We start from the raw sequence: 21,028 nt of genomic DNA on the forward strand, positions 1-21,028 counted from the left end.
ACTGATGGAGTCATAAGGTGACTTGAGAGGCATGAGAGCTCAAAAGAATGCATTTCCTTGATAGGCACTATTAGTGAAAACTCTCCAACTTGAATGTGCTGGATGTGTGTGCATATAGAGTGAAAAATGTGTGGACACCTCACTCTAAGGACATCTCAGCTGCTAAGTTATATCAGTCATCTGATTTGAATACTATTTGCCATTCATTTCATCTAACCCTATACAATGTTGTATTGAAAAAAATTTCAGGCGTGTCGCAACTTACACAGGGGTTAGGTTCTGAGGTCACCGTGTAAGGCGAAAATCACACATATTCAAATCGCCAGCAATCTGACTAGCGGCAACTGCCTCTGCCTCCAAAACCTCCTGCCGCTGCCACAGAGTTGCGCTTGGAGCTGTGCGGCCAGTGGCAGCGCGGGGTGGTAGAGGGATGGCTGCGTGTCGCTGGGCCACCACCACGCTGCCAAAACCTCCTGCCGCCACCGCAAACTGAAGCCTCGCCGCCTCCCGCGTAAAGTTGAATTTGCACAAGTTAAATGCACGTATGACGCGACTGTACTGTAGTCAGAATGCATAGCTCTACTGACCTCTACTCCCGGGGTTTTACGCAAGTGCTAGCCAATGCCAGTCACAAACTGGACTAGTTAGCGACACAAGCTGGAAGAACACCAAAGGAATACAACAAAAGAGATGTCTGTTTGTGAAATACCACCACATTCTGTACTTAAGTCTTTTTCCCTTGTCGCTTGAAAAACTGAAGACATGCTGACAGCATTTGCCTACAATACCCACCCCGATGTAGAAGGTATTGACCCTACTAATAAAATGTTTATGGCGTTATGGAAAAAAAAGATGGTAGGGCTTAGCAGTCCTGCCATAGGAACTGCAAGAGTAGCCAATCCCAAGGAAAAAGGTTTCAGCTCCAATCTGTTGCACAGCTAATAGTTTCTAGGTTAATGGAAACTAAATCCAGAGAAAGTGTACAGACTGGGTTCAAAATAAACTGAAGGCGAACAGGAGAGAGCAAAGGAAATTCTAGCAAGCAAGAGTGTTACTTAAATATTTGTGACGGACACAGCATAACTCCATAAGCTGAGTACCTCTTGGTATACATCCTCTTGCATAAATGTATTCTAAGGGAAACCCTAGTCCAGTCAACAAAATGAGAAATCAAATATAATTGCTTCTAAATAGTGAACACTTCAGAGTAAGAGATAGAATCCATCACTGATTTACAATTCTCCTTTTGTACAGCCTTTTCTCACCCACATTATGCAATATTGTCCTAGGTTTTATTCAATGTCTGAAATAACTTAAAAATGAAACTATAAAAACACACTGAGCTGTCCTATGCTTCTAACATGCTGGCTCTTGATATTTGAAAAGATGTTGAAAAGGCTTTGGGGAGATGAAAATGTCTATAAAATGTGTGTCTAAAGAACAAAAGCTTTGCCAGACTGCACTGCCTCTCATGTCTATCCTGCCTCTGAAAGAGTTATACGCAGCTCAAGGGAGCGCTTTAGTCTTGGTAACCATTCAATTCTTGATCTCTTTATTAAGGCTACCAACAAGGGTGTGATGTAAACTAAACTGTGGTTATCTTGTTCTAACATGCTCAGCTCCTTCTGGAAAGAGAGATACTCACAGGCCTTAGAAAGGAAAAGTATAGATCAGAATGGTAGGTGTGGTAGGGACCTCAGAAAGTCATTTAATCCAGCCTCCTGCTCAGGACAAGACTGCCCCCAACTAAGCCATCCTAGTCAAGTATCTGCCTAACTTGCTCTTGAAAACATTTAAAGATGGAGATTCCATATACATTTACCTGTCAAAATATTTTCTACACGGTCTTCATCTGAAATATCACAGTTTCCTCCATCGGTTTTTGTGTGTAAGGGCATCAGATTTTTAATCAGGGCATGTTCATGGTGATTAGCTTCTGTCTTTAAGGAGCCATTTTCACAGCTGTTCAGTTCTATCTGTCTGTAGGGATTAAATAAAGTACAAATTCAAACCAATGTGTAAAATATATTACTTGGCTTGGACAAGTTTCTTCATGCATAACTGCACACAGCAATATGAGAAAATGAAATCAGACTGTAGGCTGTTAAAGATTGCTGTGAGGGAAATATTTGTCTAAAATGAACTGACTGAAGCCTGCAGAATAGTAAAGATAAAGAAAAATGTATATTATTAAAAAGGGACAGGGATCACGCAAGCTGGTTTAAAAGTAGAGTTAAATGAAGAGAAAGTGGCTAAGACAAGAGTTCCCTGGCTATGGCATTAATGATATTGTTTCTGGTTTTTTCTCACCCAGATCTGTTCCACAGGAATCACACTGCTAGCACGTGGAAGTGGAAGGCAAAGATAGGGAAGAGAGGATTAAAGAGATAAGCATGATGCCTACTTTGTTCTGTGTATCAGAAGTCTTTAAGAGAAGTTGTGGTGAGGTCTCCAATAAGTAGCCAACAGAAGAAAATTGGGAAAAATGTGAGCCAGATGAAAGAATGCTATTTGCTATCTTCATTTTAAGATGCATCATTTGCATCACTAGTTTGATATTGTAAACAGCAGATATAAGCAGGGCAGTAAGATGAAATGAAAGAGGCAGACATAACCAAAAAGACTATGCAATTCTTTAAAAAAGCTGTAGTGCAAAGCGCAAAGTTATAATGTACCTTTCTGTTGTGGTGCAGCTAGAGGTAACAGAATGTTTCACCTATAAGACAGAAAAAAATTACCCTTTAAAGCAAAGCAACATTTTGGGTTTCACAAACTTCACAGCGCATTAAAAGAAAGCTGAACAAGTGCTCACCTGTTTCACTGAAATGGGGCCTATAAAAACAGTCCAGCAAAATGCATACTGGAGTCATAGCCTGAAAAATATCTGGCCTTCCTCTTGCAGACAGATCTAAAAAGCTAACTAATAAATACTGAGGGAGAAGTTAATCCCTTGGCCAATATGTTGCTCATCTCCACAAACCTAACCAGCGCAGTGATGTGAGAGATGATGGACAAACAAATCCACCATTTCAAGAGAGCCCAGTGAAAGGCTGGGTTATGGAAAAAGGAAATCATCCTACTGGGTATACGCTATAAAATAAACCTTGCGCACTTCAGCTGAATAGCAACACATCCGTTCCTGCCTGCACCCGCATCTGCTGTTAATCAGGATTATTGCTCCAGATTTTAACATTTTTTCTGTGGATTCAGAACTCCACACATGGTGATGAGGTCATTTTAAAAAATTCATACTGGACTTCCATAGCAGGTGAGCCTGACATACAGTTATATTTTCTTGGGACATGGATATATGAGAGTGGATCCATTTTGGGGTATTACTGATTAAAAATTCTATCCAACCACTGAACGCAAGTGATTGGTCACTGAGATAACCTTTAAAAAGGGTCTTATTTCACCTGCAATCCTCATTTCACCTGCACCAGGACTTTACTTGTGGATAGTCATGAGCCAAATCCAAGGCTAAAATCCCTAACTCTGCACTTCCACAATTACTTTGTTGCAGGAAGGACATTTTGCTTTTAGACCCGAGTCTGGCAGCTGAGACTGCACAAGCTTACCTTGTTTGATTTGGGAACTGTCAAATGTGGAGATCCTGGTGGAGTGCGATGTAGTAACTCAGAAGTGAAGGCTGCATTTGCAATCTGCATACATTCTTCAAGAGTCTTCAGGAAGGTGTTACATGTTGATTTCAACAGTGCTCTCATATCGATTCCATTCTGTGAAATAGCCAGATTGAAAATCTCTTTATTTCCCTTAAAAAAACCACTATTTCAGAAAGTTTGACCTTTATAAAATCTACCACCACAGCAGCCACATTTCTTTAATCAAAGGAAGCCCAGTATTTTTGAAGAACTTAAAGTAGTACTTCTGCTCAGAGCAATGACAGCAAACACTAATGGGGTTTCATTATCTAAAAACATTCTGCTGCCATCAACCTCTTGCCCTACGAATCTGAATATGTAGTATTTCAACAGCAACATTTGCCTGACATGTCCCCATAGTTAAGTATGTTAACTACCTGCCCTAGTGTGTTCAATATTAGCACAACTAGAGGATAACCATGATGAAGGAATAAAAACCTGACAAGTGAAATGCATAACACAGAGCCGACGTGAGTTAGGATCATTTTGGGTACAAATATGTTAACCCAAGTCACTGCAATTGAACAGTGTGCAGAACAAAACCCCATTCTTTGTGTAAATCACCATTTTTAGATGGAACTAAAAAATATGTTACGATGGTGAACGGCTCTTAAGTTAACCCCTTCAGTTGCAAGGTCTGGGGAGGCCAGTTTTTCCACAACAAATTGAAAGAATTTAATTTAACCAGGAAAGCAGGCTAATCATGGCCAGGCAATATCCACCACTACTATACTACACAAACAGACCTACAGCAATGGCTTCATCCAGGATGCCTACTCCAGCAGTTTAGGCATTAACATCTAAGTTTCAATAAGCTCAATCTGCTTGTTCTGCACCCTGGAAACAAACTGCTTTCTGGGAGGCATCGTAGAAGGTAAAGCTGCAACACCACCCCTACTTTCCAACTAAGACCGCTCATCAAAATCTTTCCATTTCCATATACCTCAGACTGAGAAATGCACATGTTTCATCAGATGGCTGTTCTCAATGGCAACAGCTGCTTCTGCTAGGAACGAGATACCTCTAGAACACAAACTGGTTAAAATGCTGATCCTCATTATAAAGGATAATCAGCAAGTTTCTTCCTTTAGTTCAGTTTAGTTTCACTGTGACCCTATGTTGCCTCTTAACCTTTCAGGGTTCCAGCTAATAGAACAGAATGGACTGAAACAAAATGTTAATTGAGGCTGGAGAGCAGGCGAATCAAGGCCAGGTGACATGCACTTCTATTTTGCCTTTTTATGAAGCATGCACAAGGTCAATGACATCAAGAAACAAATGGTCTGAGACACTGCTATCCTGATCGCAGTGACTGCAGATGACCCAAGTACTAGCCAGCGTAACAGATGTTTTGATCGCCAGAACACAGGCAATATGGTATTTTATGATACAAAAATCTAGTGCTTGGATAGGATATTCTATGTCTTTTATGCATTCACCAGGGGAGTCAGTGTCATGTTAAAAAAGCAGAGTTACAATCTTCCTAATGTCATTATGGGCAGAATCTGTGAGGCAATGAGGCTGGAAGGGCAATTTTAGAGAGTTCAAAACGTCGCAGGAGTGTTTTATATAAAACAAGGCTGTACCTCAGTTTCCGATACACCAGAAATGCTAGCTTCCTTAGTTTTATCTACTTGCTGAACGAGGAGGTCACAATACAGTCTAAGTTCTGACATTTTGGTTTTCAAGGCTTCAGTGTTTTCAGTAAATTCTAAAAATGAAACAAAAGAAGTTGGATTTATTTTCTCAGTCTTTCAGTAGATGTTCTGAAAAGTTAATACAATTTCAATTCAGTTTAACCTGGGCAGTTAATGTTTCCATTTCAAGAAGCTCCCTATCGGTTCCAATGTGTCATGTTTAAAACTAGGGTAGCTATAAATTCATTTTATGACAGGTGGAATAGTATGTCCCTTGAAAATTAACCAGCATACACAGTAATAGTGCATTCTACCTCAGCTGTTAATATTAAACACAAACATACTACAAAGAGTCTCAAGTAAAAGATGTCTGAATCATAAGTCTTTATTCAAGTACTAAGTCCTTGTACATCATCATGTTCCTATTTGTTAAGACTTAGGTACAAACAATTATATTGTCAATTATGCTGGCATAGATCCTTTCTTGTAAACTATACAAGAAAATGGAAATAGATTTTGACAAAGAAAGATCAACTTAATATATCTCATGGTAATAATTCTGGACCAGAATGCCTGTAAGCTAATTTAATTTTGTTGAGTGAAAGGATCTGAAGTTCTGCAAACATCTCACTAATATTTTATCTGTGACAGCATATCACATTATAGATTTCCCTGTGTTTTTTATCATTTGTTGTTTGAAACTTGCATTGCATTGCAAATTTGCTTTCTCCATAGCCAGTCAGAACCGGTAAATGCATACCCAATGCATTGCATAACAAGAGCACAAAAGGTTTGGGTGGGGATGGGGAAGTGGCACTTCTCGCCTTATCAGGAGCTAACACAGGAAGAGACAAATTAGCTGCCAGAACTCTAGACTTACTAATGTCACTTTATCTGCTTTAACACCTTCAGAGCAGCAAGGGAGTTTGGCATATTAACTCAGCGTGGCCATGCATTGGGTCTCATGCTACAATTCATGAACAAGACCATTCTATAACCAGGAGAATTTCCATCTGACCGGTTCCTGCCAGCATCAAGAGAGACCAGCCACCAGGAGGGAAGAAGATGCTGCCAAACTTGACCACAGTCAGATCTTGAACTCTTAGCACTGGCATGTGCCTCAGAAAAATTAATTTTCAAAGCATGTGCATTCCTAACTTAATTGGCATGTGGCACTAGATGGGTACAGCTAGAGACCACAGAACCCATTCAGTCAGGTAGAGACTGGAGGGAATGGGTTTAAGCAATGGAAGCCAGAGAAAGGAAGGGCTGAGAAACTGGTTGCAGGGCCTAGGTAGTTGGACTGCAGGCTCCTAATGACAAGAGAAGTGTCAGTAACTAGGGAGTCTATATCTAAGCAACTCAGATCTAGGCAGTTAAACCCAAGAGACTTAAAGACATGTAGGATTTGATATCTTGTACATGTCAAACCCAGACCAAACCTGTTGAACCCATGCTGTTAGAGATAATGTCTTAACTCTATTTAGGTTCCTCAAGTGATCTGATGTTCAGAGGTGATTAAATCCTGTTGTCCAGGTTCAGACACTGACATTTTACCATCCCTAGTTGTATAACTCCTAATATATATGGGGAGAAAGACAACAAGTAAATAGTCCAGAAGGTCAGAAGTGCTCAGTACTGAGAGGGAAGTCCATGCCTTTTTCTTTCTGTGTCCTACTGTCTGTCAGACAAGCCTTGGCAGTTCCAAGGGCAACCAACCACTTTTGTCTCTCAGCTGCACTTCTTGCTTTCAGATAGAAGCACTGTTCTCCAGGAATAATCAGATCCATCCGAGTATTATCTGCAGAATGAACTAAGAACAACACACATTTTAAGACATGGCATTAGACACTTCCCCTCGAGTGAAAAAATCCATTTTCTTCTTACTCACCCAAACTTCAACAGAAAAACAGCAAGAAAATTTGAATTCAGACTTAAGGATAGAGGAGTAGTTACTGCCCAGTTTGCCACTTTGCAGTCCACATTAGCAAACTAAACTGACAGCCTCTGGGGGAAGGATACTTCAGCCCATGAAAGAGAAACTCTCAAGGGAAGAGTCAAGTAGACCCTTTCTTTCTGTGGTTCAAAGAAATTACAATGCTATTCCTTCACGTAGATTACCTCTTATATTGTGGATTTATAGTCCTTCTCAAGGTATTGTTACCCATTACACTTAGCACATACTAACTGCCATTACAACTGCTAGAGTCCAAGTAGTTAAGCACATGCTAAGTACCATTGTAGCATAGTAAAATAGGCCTTTTCCAGTGAAGAGTATCTCCAGATTGTATTACCTAACCTGTGTTGAGCTAACACTGGACTGCCCCATGGAGATAATACTATGAGAAGGGGGCAGAGAGGTCAACAAAGCTATTTGTTGGGTCCCAGCCCCCACCCCTACTGCACTAGCACCCTGTCAGTTCAAGGCCCCTATGTGGCACAAACGCTGGGGGAGCACTGGCATGTCACAGGAGCTGGCCCCAGCCCTTGTTTGAACTGATTTCTCTGCTGTGTGGGTGTCGCTCCCAGCCTCTGCACCACAACAGAACCTTGAACTGGCTCTGGTGAGATCCCAGGCCGGGGACTGATTTTCAGTCTCAGCCCTGGGATCCCATCAGAGCCAATTCAAGCCTCAAGTGAGATAGGATGATGCACATTCAGATCGTAGTAAGCAGTGAGAAGTGGGTTCTATTGTTCCTTAGTTACCTTGAATTTCACACACAGCCATTTGAATGCTTCCCTTACAGCCTTTCCAGGCATCTTCCCGAGAGTCATAATATGACAAGATACCTCCACAGAGAAGAAACCATCGAGGCTGCCAGCCTGCAAAAAAAACAACATTGCATTTCTTCAGCAATCTAAGTTCCAGAAAAAACTACCTTTTCTTTAGCCCAGGAAGCTGTACAACTGGAATCCAAACAAGAGATGCTTGGGATGGTTAAAAGAGCAGTTAAAAGTGTGCATGGAAATCAAATGTCTACAAAGGCCCCCCTTTGTGGAATGGCTGCAATTACAGGTCTTTCTTGAAGCCCAGCTGGAGTTATAAGATCCTGCTGAGCTGTCAGACATGCGATAGTTAGCGACACTTAGTAAGTAGTTCCTCCTCTTCCACAATCAATGTCCCACCTCTCTGCCGACTCCCTTCTTCTCACTCCCCCACAAAATCACCGTGGCAGCCTTGCCCCAGGGCTCCCCTTCTTATAAGGAGGAAGAAAAAAATATATACTATCATTAAAGGAAATTAAAAAATAACTCCTTTAAAGTAATGAAAGCAATGCTTGATTTTCAAAGGCCAATTTTGGAGAATACTACTAAACTTCTCCAATCTTGTCCATTCCAGGAAGGTTCAGTCTTCTTTCAATGCAACTAATATTTCCTCAAGTCACTGTCAAATTCTCGCCAGCAATGTCAAATGTGGAGAGGGTTCACATCTATCTCTTTGCCCATTTCTTAATCACAGCAGTCCCAAGCCACATTTCTTTCCACGCTGCTGCCTGACCTTAAGACCTCAACTATAACTTCGAGACATTTTGAAAAAAAAAAGAACAGAGCTAATGATAACAGTTATCTCCTTTATTTCCAATATAGAAAGAAAAAACATCAGTGATGTAGGAGAAAATGAGGACAACAGTTAGTAGAAGAAATTCTCCTCTATTAATATTAAGCTGAAGATAAATTTGGTCAGTCAAATATAACAAAGAGTTGATACTCTAGCTGTTCTTTTCTTTTTTTCCAGAAAACTGAAGCACCAGTCAAACAAGAGCTGCATAAGCTACACTAACAGCCAACGTACAAAAATCCACTTACCAAAAATTTACAGTGATACCACAGGCAAAAAGAAGTGCATGGATGCATATTTTGGGTCCTTCCTACAGTATCAGGTCAGTCTGCTCAAATGGTAGCTCATAAGAGGGGGAAAAAACAACCTCACACAAACAGAGCAAATTAAACTGATATCAGTTTTCTTAAGTTTCTAAAGTTTTCCAGAGTATTCTAAATTACTGTAAAAGTCATTTGAAGTTTGAGGTAGCCTGCTATTTATGGACAACCTCCTCTTTTTATTTGAAAGACCCTGGTAGCCAAATCGACAATTTTTTTTAAAGATGTAAGAGAAAAGAGAAACGTTACAAGGAATTTCTGATTTCAGACAGCTTGCAATAAGGTAGTGATAATTCAGCACACAGTAACAGTTAATTGTATCAGAGCCTCGGTAGCATGTACATGACCACTTAAATAATCCACCACCCAATGGTCAAGGCATGCTCCTAATTCAGACCGACACGGTTCTTTAGCTAAATCTGATATCTTTTATTAGACCAACACAAATAGTTGGAAAAAATTCTCTTAGCAAGCTTTCAGGTATAAGTACCCTTTCTCAGGCTGAGGAAGCGTCTGCAGTTGGTGTGTGCTCTTCCTGGATGGTATGAATAGTAAAGAAAGATTTTTTTCCCAACGATTTGAGTTGGTCTAATAAAAGACATCAGATTTACCCAAAGAACCTTGTCTGCCTATGTCCTTAGACCAATGCGGCTACAAACTATACACCTCCAATTCAGACTGGAGCTCCTACTGCTTCTCATAAACATCTTCAGTTATGTTCTTTGTCGCTTACAATATTAACCGAGTAAACTGACAGGCTGCTAATCTACTCTTCATCATACAGACAGCTCTCCCTCTACCTCAGTTGGAAAAGCCTGGTTAAAATGAATTTTAATAAGATGTTTTGCTACCTATTCCTTCCCCACAAAAAGTTATAAGCTTTGGCGAAATTAGATACTGATTTACCATTCCAGCAGATGGGTCCCAATACAGAATGACAATTCTCACTACACAGAACCAACAAGCATACAGAACGTATTTTCAGAACAGAGTTATGACTGCTACATGGAGAGTTAATTAGGAAAAAATAAAAAAAATAGCATGTCTATCCTTAGATCAACTAGTGAGATAGAAAACTATTGTTATTCTTTTCCCATCTTCTTAAGAAAGGAAAAATGATTCAGGTATTTCCAGGATAGTAATGGCGCATTGTGTGGCATCCCATGGCACCCTTGAAAAGATCTCAAGGCACCTTAGAGTGCCGTAGCACCTTGGTTAAGAATCACTGGTTTAGACTGCCATGGCTTTGATACAACAGTGAGGCAGGGACAGTCCCAGTAATTTTTTGGGAAGCTTGTATGTGGCTTTTGCTTGATTTAGATGCAATGAAACCCTTGGCCCATGGGCCAAATTTGGCCCTCAGCATCCTTTCATCCAGCCCACATGGCTTCCCATGGGCTTGTAGAAAGTCCCACAGGACCATGGCCCTGTACATTAGATTGGGTATGCAGGGCAGCCGCAAACCCAACCCCAGCCCTGTGTGCTGGGGGATGATGCAGAGCCCCCAGAGCCTGATCCCATTAATCAGGGCAAGGCAGCGGCTCTGCAGGGTCCTGGGGCTGGCATGGGGCTAGACCCAGCCAGGAGTCAGCAGCATGCAGGGCCCAATCTGGTCCACCTTTGGAAAACGATCATTTAAATTGCTAGGGCAGAAGAGTATGAGAGCTCGGACACTTTTTGGAGAGCCTGAATTTCTCTAGCCTCAATCAAATTTTAAGCCTAGATAAGGAGCAGATGCTGAAGCGACTGCACTGCAGTGAACTAACAGGAGAAAAAAACTGAAGGATCTATTGAAAGTAATTTAGATTTGTCACCTGCCTTTGATACCACTAACCAAAAGATTTTGTTGTGAACAATTTGGAGGCAGGGTCACATGTGCGTGTGTGTATGCACACACAAATGGGCAGCAAATAAGTCTATGGGGCAGGGGGGACACAACTGTCCAGGCACACGCACTGGCAACATGGGGGGGGCGGCAGCAGCGGCACAGGGGATACATGCCCCACTACATTTCTGCGCTGACAGCAGGGCACGGGTCCCTTTGGGTCAGGTGTGGGTCTCACTGCCAGGGCTGGGGGGGGGGTGCACACAGGTGCACGTGCAGCCCCTGACAGTGGCAGTGCACCCCCTGTGAACAGGCACTGCTGACACTGCCAGCAGTGCCTGCGGGTGGTTGCCACTCGCCACCAACGGCATCTGCGGGTGGTCTGCGATAGCTGCTGGCCATGGCCGATGGCATCTATGGGTGGTCGCCAACCACCAGTTGACATTTGCCATGCCCCCTGCCACCGACAGCGCCATACGTAACATATGTAAAACAGGTGAAAGAATCTTCCTACTTTATATGGCATTGTAGCATCTCATTTGGAGTTCTATGTCTAGTTTTGGGCTTTACACTTAGAGAAAGGTGTGGACCAACTGGAGAAAGTCCAGAGGAGAGCAACAAATTGATCAGAGGTCTCAAAAACCTGATCTATGCAGAAAGGCTGGGTTTGTTTAGTTTAGAGAGGTTAAGACTCAAGGGAACCATGGCAAGAAATGCGTGTGTTAGACATTAGGAAAAACTTGCCATCTGGCAGAACAGTTAAACTATGGAATAGACTACCTAGGGAACTTGTTAAATCTCCATCAATGGAGTTTTTAACAGGGTTGGAAGTTTTAAGTGTTACAGATGCCTATACATGTGCAGCGAGGCTGCTCTGACGCGCTGTAATTACAGCATGTTGGAACTGTTAATTAAGTCTGCTGAAGCGTGGTAATTACTGCACTCCAGCAGACTGCAGGCTCACACATATCAGCGTCCCTGCGTGGGGGCGCTTTAACTAATGCTCATTCGATGACCTTTAGTTAAAGCACATCCGCTGCCATTTTTCAGCACGGGGATACTGATACACATGACACTCCAGGCACTTTAATTAAAGTGCCACCCCCTTTCCCCACATCCTGGAGTACGTGTATAAAAGCCCTATGATTTTAACTGATGGTTAAACCCAGCAGTGTCAAAAAATATGGGCTGCTGAACCTTATCATTTGGCCCGCAGTGCTGTCTGGGGATTGTAAACTGGTGCACCACATGTGGCATACCCTGGCCATGACCTTGTATGCTGCTTATGGCACGGTCTGAGGTGGGCACTGCACATGGCACCTGCATCAGACTGGCCCCATGCACTGAATCTGCAGCCAGTCTGGGACCTGGCACAGGCTCCACAGGCAGCACATACTCCATTCAAATCAAAACACTGAAAAGTAAAATTAAGGTAAAAACCTGATGATAATTTAAAAATATATATAATTTTAAACTTTGAAAAAAAAAAAAAAGAAATTCTACTTGTGGTATTCTTAAATACATAACTTACGAAAAGTAAACATTCTGATTTAGCTGGCTCTTTTACACTTACTTTGGCATTCTAACTTTCTGTACTTCTAACCCATTTCTTAGTTTATTCTAAACGAATCTAGAGTTTTCCTGATTTTTTTCTACTGAAGTGGATAGCACTATGCATACTTTCAGGTGAGTCGTAAATTTAATAAACTTCAAACTTAAAGTTCTTTTATTCTACACACCTCTTCCCCCCTCCCCCCCAGTGAAGACCATCATATTGATGGCTTTATGTTCATCCTCATATACAGTAACTAAAATTGTTCTCTCAGAGGCTCTCATGTACTTAGAACTGAATTACCAGGAACAAAAAAGGTTAGGATGAATTTCTGGCAAAACCCACTGTCAAGTAACTTGTTATTCTGCATGTACGTCTACATATTATGAATGAGGCATGCAGGCTAGCACTGGAGCTGCGGGGGGTGTCATGCAATCATTAAATTTAGACTTGATCAGCTTTGCATATGGTTTCATGATCTTCATGACCTTCAGATCTTCATGATATGTATATCCGTGTAGTAAACAGCCACTCATCCGCAATTCTGTTGTGCTTGCTATGAAATTTGGTCAAAAGCAACTGCTGTTGGTTTTAGTTGCAGACACTGGCATTTTGCCTCTTTGTGCAGCTGAATGTTGCTGATAATTCTGATGATACTGACCAAAACACTGCTTTGCGTTTGTCTACAATTTTCCATGTAAACCGCTTCATTTTTCAGAAAAGATTCAAGGCATGCCACTTGGCTGTTCTGTCTTGTTTCTATAGCAGGTCCCTTACAGCTGTTAGGGTGGCCTTTTGCAGCCTGGTTATTTTGGAAGTAGTTCTGAACCTCTATCACTTGACTAAACAAAAGGCTTTACAGTTGGATGTGTCATTTTCCAGATGGTTCATGAAGCAAGACATACAACCATGGCTTACGGAAGTCATGGGGTGCCCAGTCACATGCTGCGGGGTTGGGGTGGGGCATTTTAGTTGCAGTGGCTCTCAGGAGCTGCTCTAATTAAAAAGTCACAGTGCCTTGTGTATTCAGCATCCTGCATTTCAAAATGGCTGTGGGGGCGCTTCAATTAAAGCTTGTTCAACAAGCTTAAGTTAAATTGCCCATTGCCATTTTGAAATGCAGGATGCTAAATACACGAGACACTGCAGCATGCTGGAACGTTCTAATTAGCAGATTAATCAAGTCTGCTCCAACACGTTCTAATCAGAACACTTTCTAATCAGACTGCATGACAGCACGTGTATAGGCACCCATGGTCTTCCACTTCCTCACTGTTTTTATTCATTTTTTTTCATGGTCATGGACAAAACTCTTCACATTACAGTTGTACTTTAATTTCCTATTTTGATGGCTTCTATAGCAACAGCTAGACAGTACTTCTATGTTTTATGATTATTGTCATAGTTTCTGGAAGGTTTACCTAATGAAAACCAGTTTCAGCTGGTTTAAATCACTTTCTGTCACTGTCCTGATGAAGTGACTCCCACCCCCCAGCTCTGTTTTTTAAGATCAGAGCAGGGCTAGCACATTCTGCACATGGTGTGCGGGCTGGACCTGGGACCACAAACCCTAAATGTGGCAGGGGGGTGGGGGAAGGGAGGGAGCAGGAAGGCTCAGGTCCAATCCAGCCTATGGGCTGCCCTGGTGATGGGGCTGGATGTATTTTGGAGTTGCAGCTAGCAAGGGATGTGAAGGGTAACAAGAAGGGTTTCTACAAGTATGTTGGTAGCAAGAAGATGATCAGGGAAAGTGTGGGTCCCTTACTAAATGGGGGAGGAAAGCTTGTGACAGAGGATGCAGAAAAGGCTGAAGTGCTAAATGCCTTCTTCACTTCAGTCTTCACAGGTAAGGTCAGCTCCCAGACTACTGCATTGGTCAGCACAGTTTGGGGAGGAGGTGAGCAGACAACAGTGGTGAAAGAACAGGTTAGGGTCTATTTAGGAAAGCTGGACATGTACAAGTCCATGGGGCTGGACAGGATGCAACCGAAGGTGCTGAGAGAGTTGGCTGATGTGATTGCAGAGTCACTGGACATAATGTTTCAAAACTCATGACAATCAGGTCCCAGATGATTGGAAAAGGGCAAATATAGTCCCCATATTGAAGAAAGTGAAAAAGGAAGATCCATGGAACTACAGCCTCACCTCAGTCCCTGGAAAAATCATGGAACAGATCCTCGAAGGACTCCACTGCTAAGCACTTGCAGGAGAAAAATGTGATTAGGAACAGTCAGCATTGATTCACCAAGGACAAGTCATGCCTGGCCAACCCAGTTGCCTTCTATGACAAGGTGACTAGCTTTGTAGATGTGGGGAGACCAGTAGATGTGATACACCTTGGTTTTAGCAACATTTTTGATATGGTCTCCCACAACATTGTTGCAGGCAGGCTAAGGAAGTACGGGCTGGGTGAATGGACTGTAAGGTGGATAAGAAATTGGCTGGAGCATTGGGCTCAGAGGGTAGTAATCAATGGATCGATGTCTAGTTGGCAGCCGGTATCAAGGGATCGGTCCTGGGGCCAATTTTGTTCAATGTCTTCATTGACTTGGAAGACAGCACAGAGCGTACCCTCAGCAAGTCGGCAGATGACACCAAGCTGCGGAGAGTAGTAGATATGCTGGAGGGTAGGGCTAGGATTCAGTGACTTAGACAAATTGGAGGATTGGACCAAAAGGAATCTCCTGAGGTTCAACAAGGACAAGGGCAAAGTCCTGCACTTAGGATGGAACAATTTCATGCACCACTACAGGCGGGGGGCTAACTGGCTGGGCAGCAGCTCTGCAGAAATAGACATGGGGGTTACAGTGGATAATAAGCTAAATATGAGCTAACAGCCTGCCCTTGTTACAAAGAAGGCTAACGGCATACTGAGCTTTATTGGTAGGAGTGCTGCCAGCAAGTCAAGCGAAGTGATTATTCCCCTCTGTTCTGCACTGCTTAGGCCACATCTGGAGTACTGTGTTCAGTTTTGGGGCCCTCACTACAGAAAAGATTTGGACAAATTTGACAGAGTCCAGTGGAGGGCAACAAAAATGGTGAGGGGCTGGGACAGGGAACTGGCTTTATTTAGTGTAGAGAAGAGGAGATGGAAGCAATTTAATAGCAGGCTTCAACTACATGAAGGGGGGTTCAAAAGAGGATGGAGCTAGACTGTTCTCAGCGGTGGCAGATCACAGAACAAGGAGCAGTGGTCTCAAGTTGCAGCAAGGGAAGGTTAGGGTAGATATTAGGAAAAGTTCTCTCACAGAAGGGGTAGTAAAACACTAGAACAGGTTACCCAGAAAACCTTCATCCTTAGAAGTTTTTAAAACCCAGCTAGACAAAGCTTTGGCTGGGATGATCTAGTTGGGGATGGTCCTGCTTTGAGCAGGGGGTTGACCTAGATGACCTCCTGAAGTCCCTTCCAACCCTAATTTTCTATGATTCTAATTTGACACCCCTGCTTTAAGCCAATATAAAGATGCTGCATGAAAAACCCCCCTCAAACTATGAATTGGAAAAAAAAACAACCCTAGTCAGAATACGCAGACCCTGGAAAAAACTGGTTGATCAATGGAAGTATCATACTGAGTGAGATAATCCTCTAGTATTTGGTCTCTGACAGTGGCTATTATCACTGAGATTAGCCATGCCTAACACCTTAAGAAATAGAAATTTCAGCTGCCTGTATCCCACTCCCCCAAAGCCACCTCCACTTTGTTGTATCGGACCTTGGACAAAAGCAAATGTGGCTTAAAAGGAGATTTGCGAGAGGAAGAGAATGGATTTATTCAGCAAGACTAAAGGTTCCAAGTATGGGTGCCTCCATTTTTGGAAAGAAGAAAGGTTGATTTTCACAATCTGCAGTCAACTGGAGTTGTGCATGCTCAGCAGCTCCGAGAAAAAAAGAGGGCTCTAGGTTTCTTAAGTTCACCTCCCAAAAATATGAGGATGCTTTTGTGAGAGCCTAAGTATTTACAGAATCTACCAAGAAAGCCTTTATAGCTTTCATGATTAAGTTAAAAAAAAAAAAATTAAAACAATAGAAATTTGCAGAATCATATAGGGGAATTGGACACAAAAATGATTTGGGGCCTTATATGTAGCCTAAAATGTACTGTTCAGTGACAGTTCTTGGAATTATTTATAGACAAACCAAAAGGAATTCAGAGAATAGCAATGAAAGTTATTAGTGTATGACTCATAACGAAGAACTGAAAGAGCTAGGTATGGTGTGATATAGTGCAAATAACTACAGCATGACTCTGAAGGGTGTGACTTGTTAAATAAGAACAATTATTTATGGTTGTTATAGGTGAGTTTCAATTTAGTAAAATTAAGAATACCAAGAAAAGCATTAACCAGTAACCACTGGACAGCAGCCTAATTTTCCTAGGGAAAATGGTCAAAGTCACTTTATTGCAACACTTAAAAGATGGTGTTGAACTCATTCACGGACAGAACAATGTAATCAGTATTTCCTTCACCCCATCTCCAATTTCTCTGATGCTTTTAGTCTTTAAATCAAGATCTGATATATTCCTTCTAAAGAGCCATTAGAATTCTGCCTCTGGCAAGTTGACTTCAAGTAAAATGATACTCATTTTGAAGATGTGCATTTAACTTAATTGGGATAGGAAAAAAAAATCTTTAGTAGCAAACTGCTACATGTGAAATGAAGGACTGTGTTCCTTATATTCATCAGGGATTTCTCTATGCACTGTTTGCTCTGTCAGAGGTAATTTAGAAATGTAGCTGTGTTAGTCTGAAGGCAAGTAGAAGGCAAATTTGTACCTTAGACTGACCAAAGTAGATCTATACTGTATTTACTTGAATCATTTATAATTTTCCACGTATAAAAACTAATTAGGAAAAAGTTGTCTTATATTTGTTGTTGCCCCCTCCACTTGCCATGCTGTGGTCTCCCCTGCCACTTGCCCCTCCATGCCTGTGCCTATCCCCCAACACCCTGCCTCCCCCACCCACTTCTCCCCATGCCTGCCCTGCTATCCCTGCAGGCTGCCACCCCACCCCTTGTCCACAATGCTTGTGCCTGATCCCTGCTACCTACCCTCCAAATTTCCCCCCCCCCCCAACTTACCTTTTGCAGCAGCTCTGCTTCAGTTCTGGGTGGTCAGCAGCTCCTAGCCCAGCCAGGTCAAGGTTAGAGTGACCAGAGCCAGGGCAGAATGTGTGTGTGTGTGTGTGGGGGGGGGGGGGGGGGGGAGGGAGGGGAGAGGAGAAGAGGCTGGGGTCACTGCAGACAGGGTGTGTGGTCAGGCTGCATGGTGTCCCCTGTGCTCCTGAACCACAGATCTTGATCACTCTTGCTCTCCCTACAGCTACTCCACAGTCTCCCCCATGCCCCTTCCCCACCAAATGAGCCATCACAGCTCAGGGCAGGCAGCCTGGGATAGAAGCCAGACCTCAACCATTGCCTTCTCCAGGCCACTTTTCAAATCTAAGATAAGACTCCTCCCTTCACCCCCCAGTAAGCCTGGGGGGTGGAGGGAATTTCATTTTGGATTCAAGTAAATACAGTATGTGTGTATTATATGTAAGTATGTATAGCACATGCTTTTGTGAGGTGACGCTCATTTAATCAGATGCTGTAAAAGGAAATGTGGAAAGCAGAGTATAACGATAGAGAGAGAAATCAGAATACAAAAGACAGAGAGACAAGGGTAACATGCTTATCCTTGAACCCCAATGCAATCATGCAGAGTATTTTTACAAGTCATTCTCTGAAAACTAGGAAAAAAATATCCAAGGTAGTAGGTTTATTTAAACTCAAATACTGGGCCATGGCTCTCTAAGCCAGATATGTAAAACAGTTTCCAAAGCAAATGGAGCAACACTAAGGTGTATTTCATCATAATTCTCCAATTTTATCTAAGGTACACAAGCATCTGCCAGTGTAAAAGGTGCCCTGACTTGTCATTCTAGTGTCAATTTGGCATCAGAAGGCCGCAAAAATCTCAACAGCCATTTACTGGACTACACTCACATTCGACAGAAAGGTACAGTTCAGTAGTTTCAGTATAGGATGGGATCTATCAAGGTCAAATTATATACTCACATTGTGGCCTCAGAAGAGTATGCTTAAGAATTAAGAGCTTAAAGAAGTAAAAAGAATTTATGTAAATACAAAGGACTTCCCCACTGCCTTCAGGTCTGAACCAGATTGGCTGGTGAAGAGAAGAAAGAAGCAGTATCAGACTACGTGCACCTACTATAGACAAAAGAACCCACCCACTTTGTAATTATGCAGCATCTATGCCTGTTTAAGAGTCAACCTGACTATTTGAGTGTGCAGGTGACACTTTTCTTGCGTTATTTTTGTAAATGCATCCATTATACCTGCACCAATGTCTTTTGAACGAGCTTAGATTAAACTGAATGCATACTGGGGAAAAGTTTCCAGGGGAAGAACAGGAGGCACAACTGCTTAGGACTTTGGTAAAACATCTCAATGCATTTTTCCTCACTTCTGATGATGTCAGTGACAGGACAAAGTGGAAAACATTAATCCTTGAGAAGTGTGACTCTAGCTGATTCCATTCTATACTTTATGACAGAAAATGAAGGCAAGCTGCTTCTTTACAAATGTTTGAAATAATCTTGCTGTTGTCATGATCATCTTATCTTACCCTCTGATCACATGAAAAAAAAAAAAAAAAAAAAGATTGGATCTTGCTGGAATCAGAAGAATATTTAAGATACCTGGCCACATTTAGATCATCATGTTTTACACACATTTTGTTCAAAACGCACCCTGTACAGTAGAGACCTAATTTAGATAAAGCATTTGAACACGCATGCAAGAGAGGACAACAGAGTTAATTACTGTGGATAATTTGATAGATTTCTTCCTTTTCCAATTTCTATAGATCTGTGAAAGGCAATTGTCCTAGGTCTTACATCAGTTTGACTTTTCCTCTTATAGGCAAAACACCATACCTCACTTCTTGTTTGTTCAGTATTATCATGTATCTTTATCGCATAAGGTTTTTCGGGGCAGGAACTCCTTTTTGTTTGCTTGACACATTATAACCCTTGTACATTGTTTCAGAAAAAGGAAAGAAAGTATGTCAAAGGTACTGTAAATTTACAAAGCACTTCACAAACATAGAACAGACATACTTCCTCCCTTCAAAATTTTATACCTTAACACAGCAAAAGAGGCTCTGTGAATGAGACATCTGTGAAATTCAGTAGTGGTGCCAGGTTTCAGTGGCTATACCAAAAGAGAATCCTACTAGCATCACAAAAATCTGCACTGACCAATCTGGTGCTTAGACATTATAGCTTTTACTCATCCGGAGAAAAAAAATCCCTCATTTCGCAATCATGCCGCCGATGCTTTCAGTGCATCTCCCCACTTTAAGGGGAAAGATTTTGTTCAAGATATATTCCAGTGAGCGGCTTAAAAAAAATTAGTGGAAAGTACAAGCTATATCTAAATGAAAACTCACAGAGCCCACAAGTTTGTGGCCCAAAATATTACCATCAAAATAGGGGACAAGTCAAGGTTTTACTGCACCAAAATATTCTACCATTTTGCATCCCAGTGCGTAAACACCAAAAGTCCCCAAATCTGGCACCTCAGTTCATGCAAACTTTGGCCCCCATTCCTCAAAGTTTGAGGGTCAGACCTGATGATCTGTTTAGGTCCCTCCCGACCCTAAGCACTATGATACTATGAAAGTTGAAGCCATGAAAAGAAAGCACATGCTGCTTGCTCCCACTACTCAAAAAAATCCGAACTGTAATGTGTTCTAGAAGGCAATAAATGCAAAAACCTTAGCATTAACTGCATTATTGGAAGTTTTAGCCTTTTTGCATAGCAATTTTCAGGTTCAAGTTGTACAAACAAGCGCGGCTGCTCCTTTTTATATCTGTACCCCTGACATATCCAGACTTCACAGAACTAGAAAAATATTGTTTTTCAACTGCCAATTCTTAACCCAAACCGCAAAAAATCTGAATAGAGAAAACATGTAACATCTACAAGGGCACCAGCAATACAGACCACATTACTGTTTTTGTAGCAGCACTGTAATAACACGTATTCAACCCCAGATACAAGCTTTTGTTTTATTTTCCTTTGTTTAAATCCCAAATTCCAAAAACCTACCAACCAACTAGTAAAGAGATGCAGCTGCAAAACTTCTGACTGTATGCATCATAGCACAATAGGCCATGAAGTACCACATCCAACACTTGGAGCCTGATAACGCTGACCTTTGTTGATAGTGCAATTTGGGGACCAACATAAACAGCTCCTCCTATCACAGAGCTGCTTAGTCCAAAAAGTCCAAATTGTGATGCTTTCCAGTATGAGAGCAATATAAAACTACTCATCCAACAGCTGGATCTTGTCAGATGCAGTGAACGTTTTAGATGCACGCCTCAAAATTCCACTGCAAACACAGTGACCAAGAACAGCTGCTTGAAGCCTGCAATAAAAATCCATGTGTTTTTGTACAGG

At 41.9% G+C, this 21,028-nt stretch overlaps 1 protein-coding gene across 2 annotated transcripts in view; it reads right to left on the reverse strand.

Moving 5' to 3' along the window:
* PLEKHA8 (pleckstrin homology domain containing A8) overlaps positions 1-21,028 on the reverse strand; it is a 45,988-nt gene that overhangs the window by 23,748 nt on the left and 1,212 nt on the right. Inside the window, exons 2-7 of one of the 2 annotated variants that reach the window (XM_014603125.3) lie at positions 8,006-8,122; positions 6,957-7,112; positions 5,249-5,373; positions 3,579-3,737; positions 2,676-2,716; positions 1,823-1,980 (exon numbers count right to left, since the gene is read on the reverse strand). In XM_014603125.3, coding sequence (XP_014458611.1) covers positions 1,823-1,980; positions 2,676-2,716; positions 3,579-3,737; positions 5,249-5,373; positions 6,957-7,112; positions 8,006-8,122 — 756 coding nt within the window. Of the gene's footprint in view, positions 1-1,822; positions 1,981-2,675; positions 2,717-3,578; positions 3,738-5,248; positions 5,374-6,777; positions 7,113-8,005; positions 8,123-21,028 lie in introns of those variants that run through there. The other variant, XM_059728881.1, reaches the window with a different exon arrangement.

Source organism: Alligator mississippiensis, chromosome 5 (genome assembly GCF_030867095.1).
Source record: "Alligator mississippiensis isolate rAllMis1 chromosome 5, rAllMis1, whole genome shotgun sequence".
NCBI classification, from domain to species: Eukaryota; Metazoa; Chordata; order Crocodylia; family Alligatoridae; genus Alligator; species Alligator mississippiensis.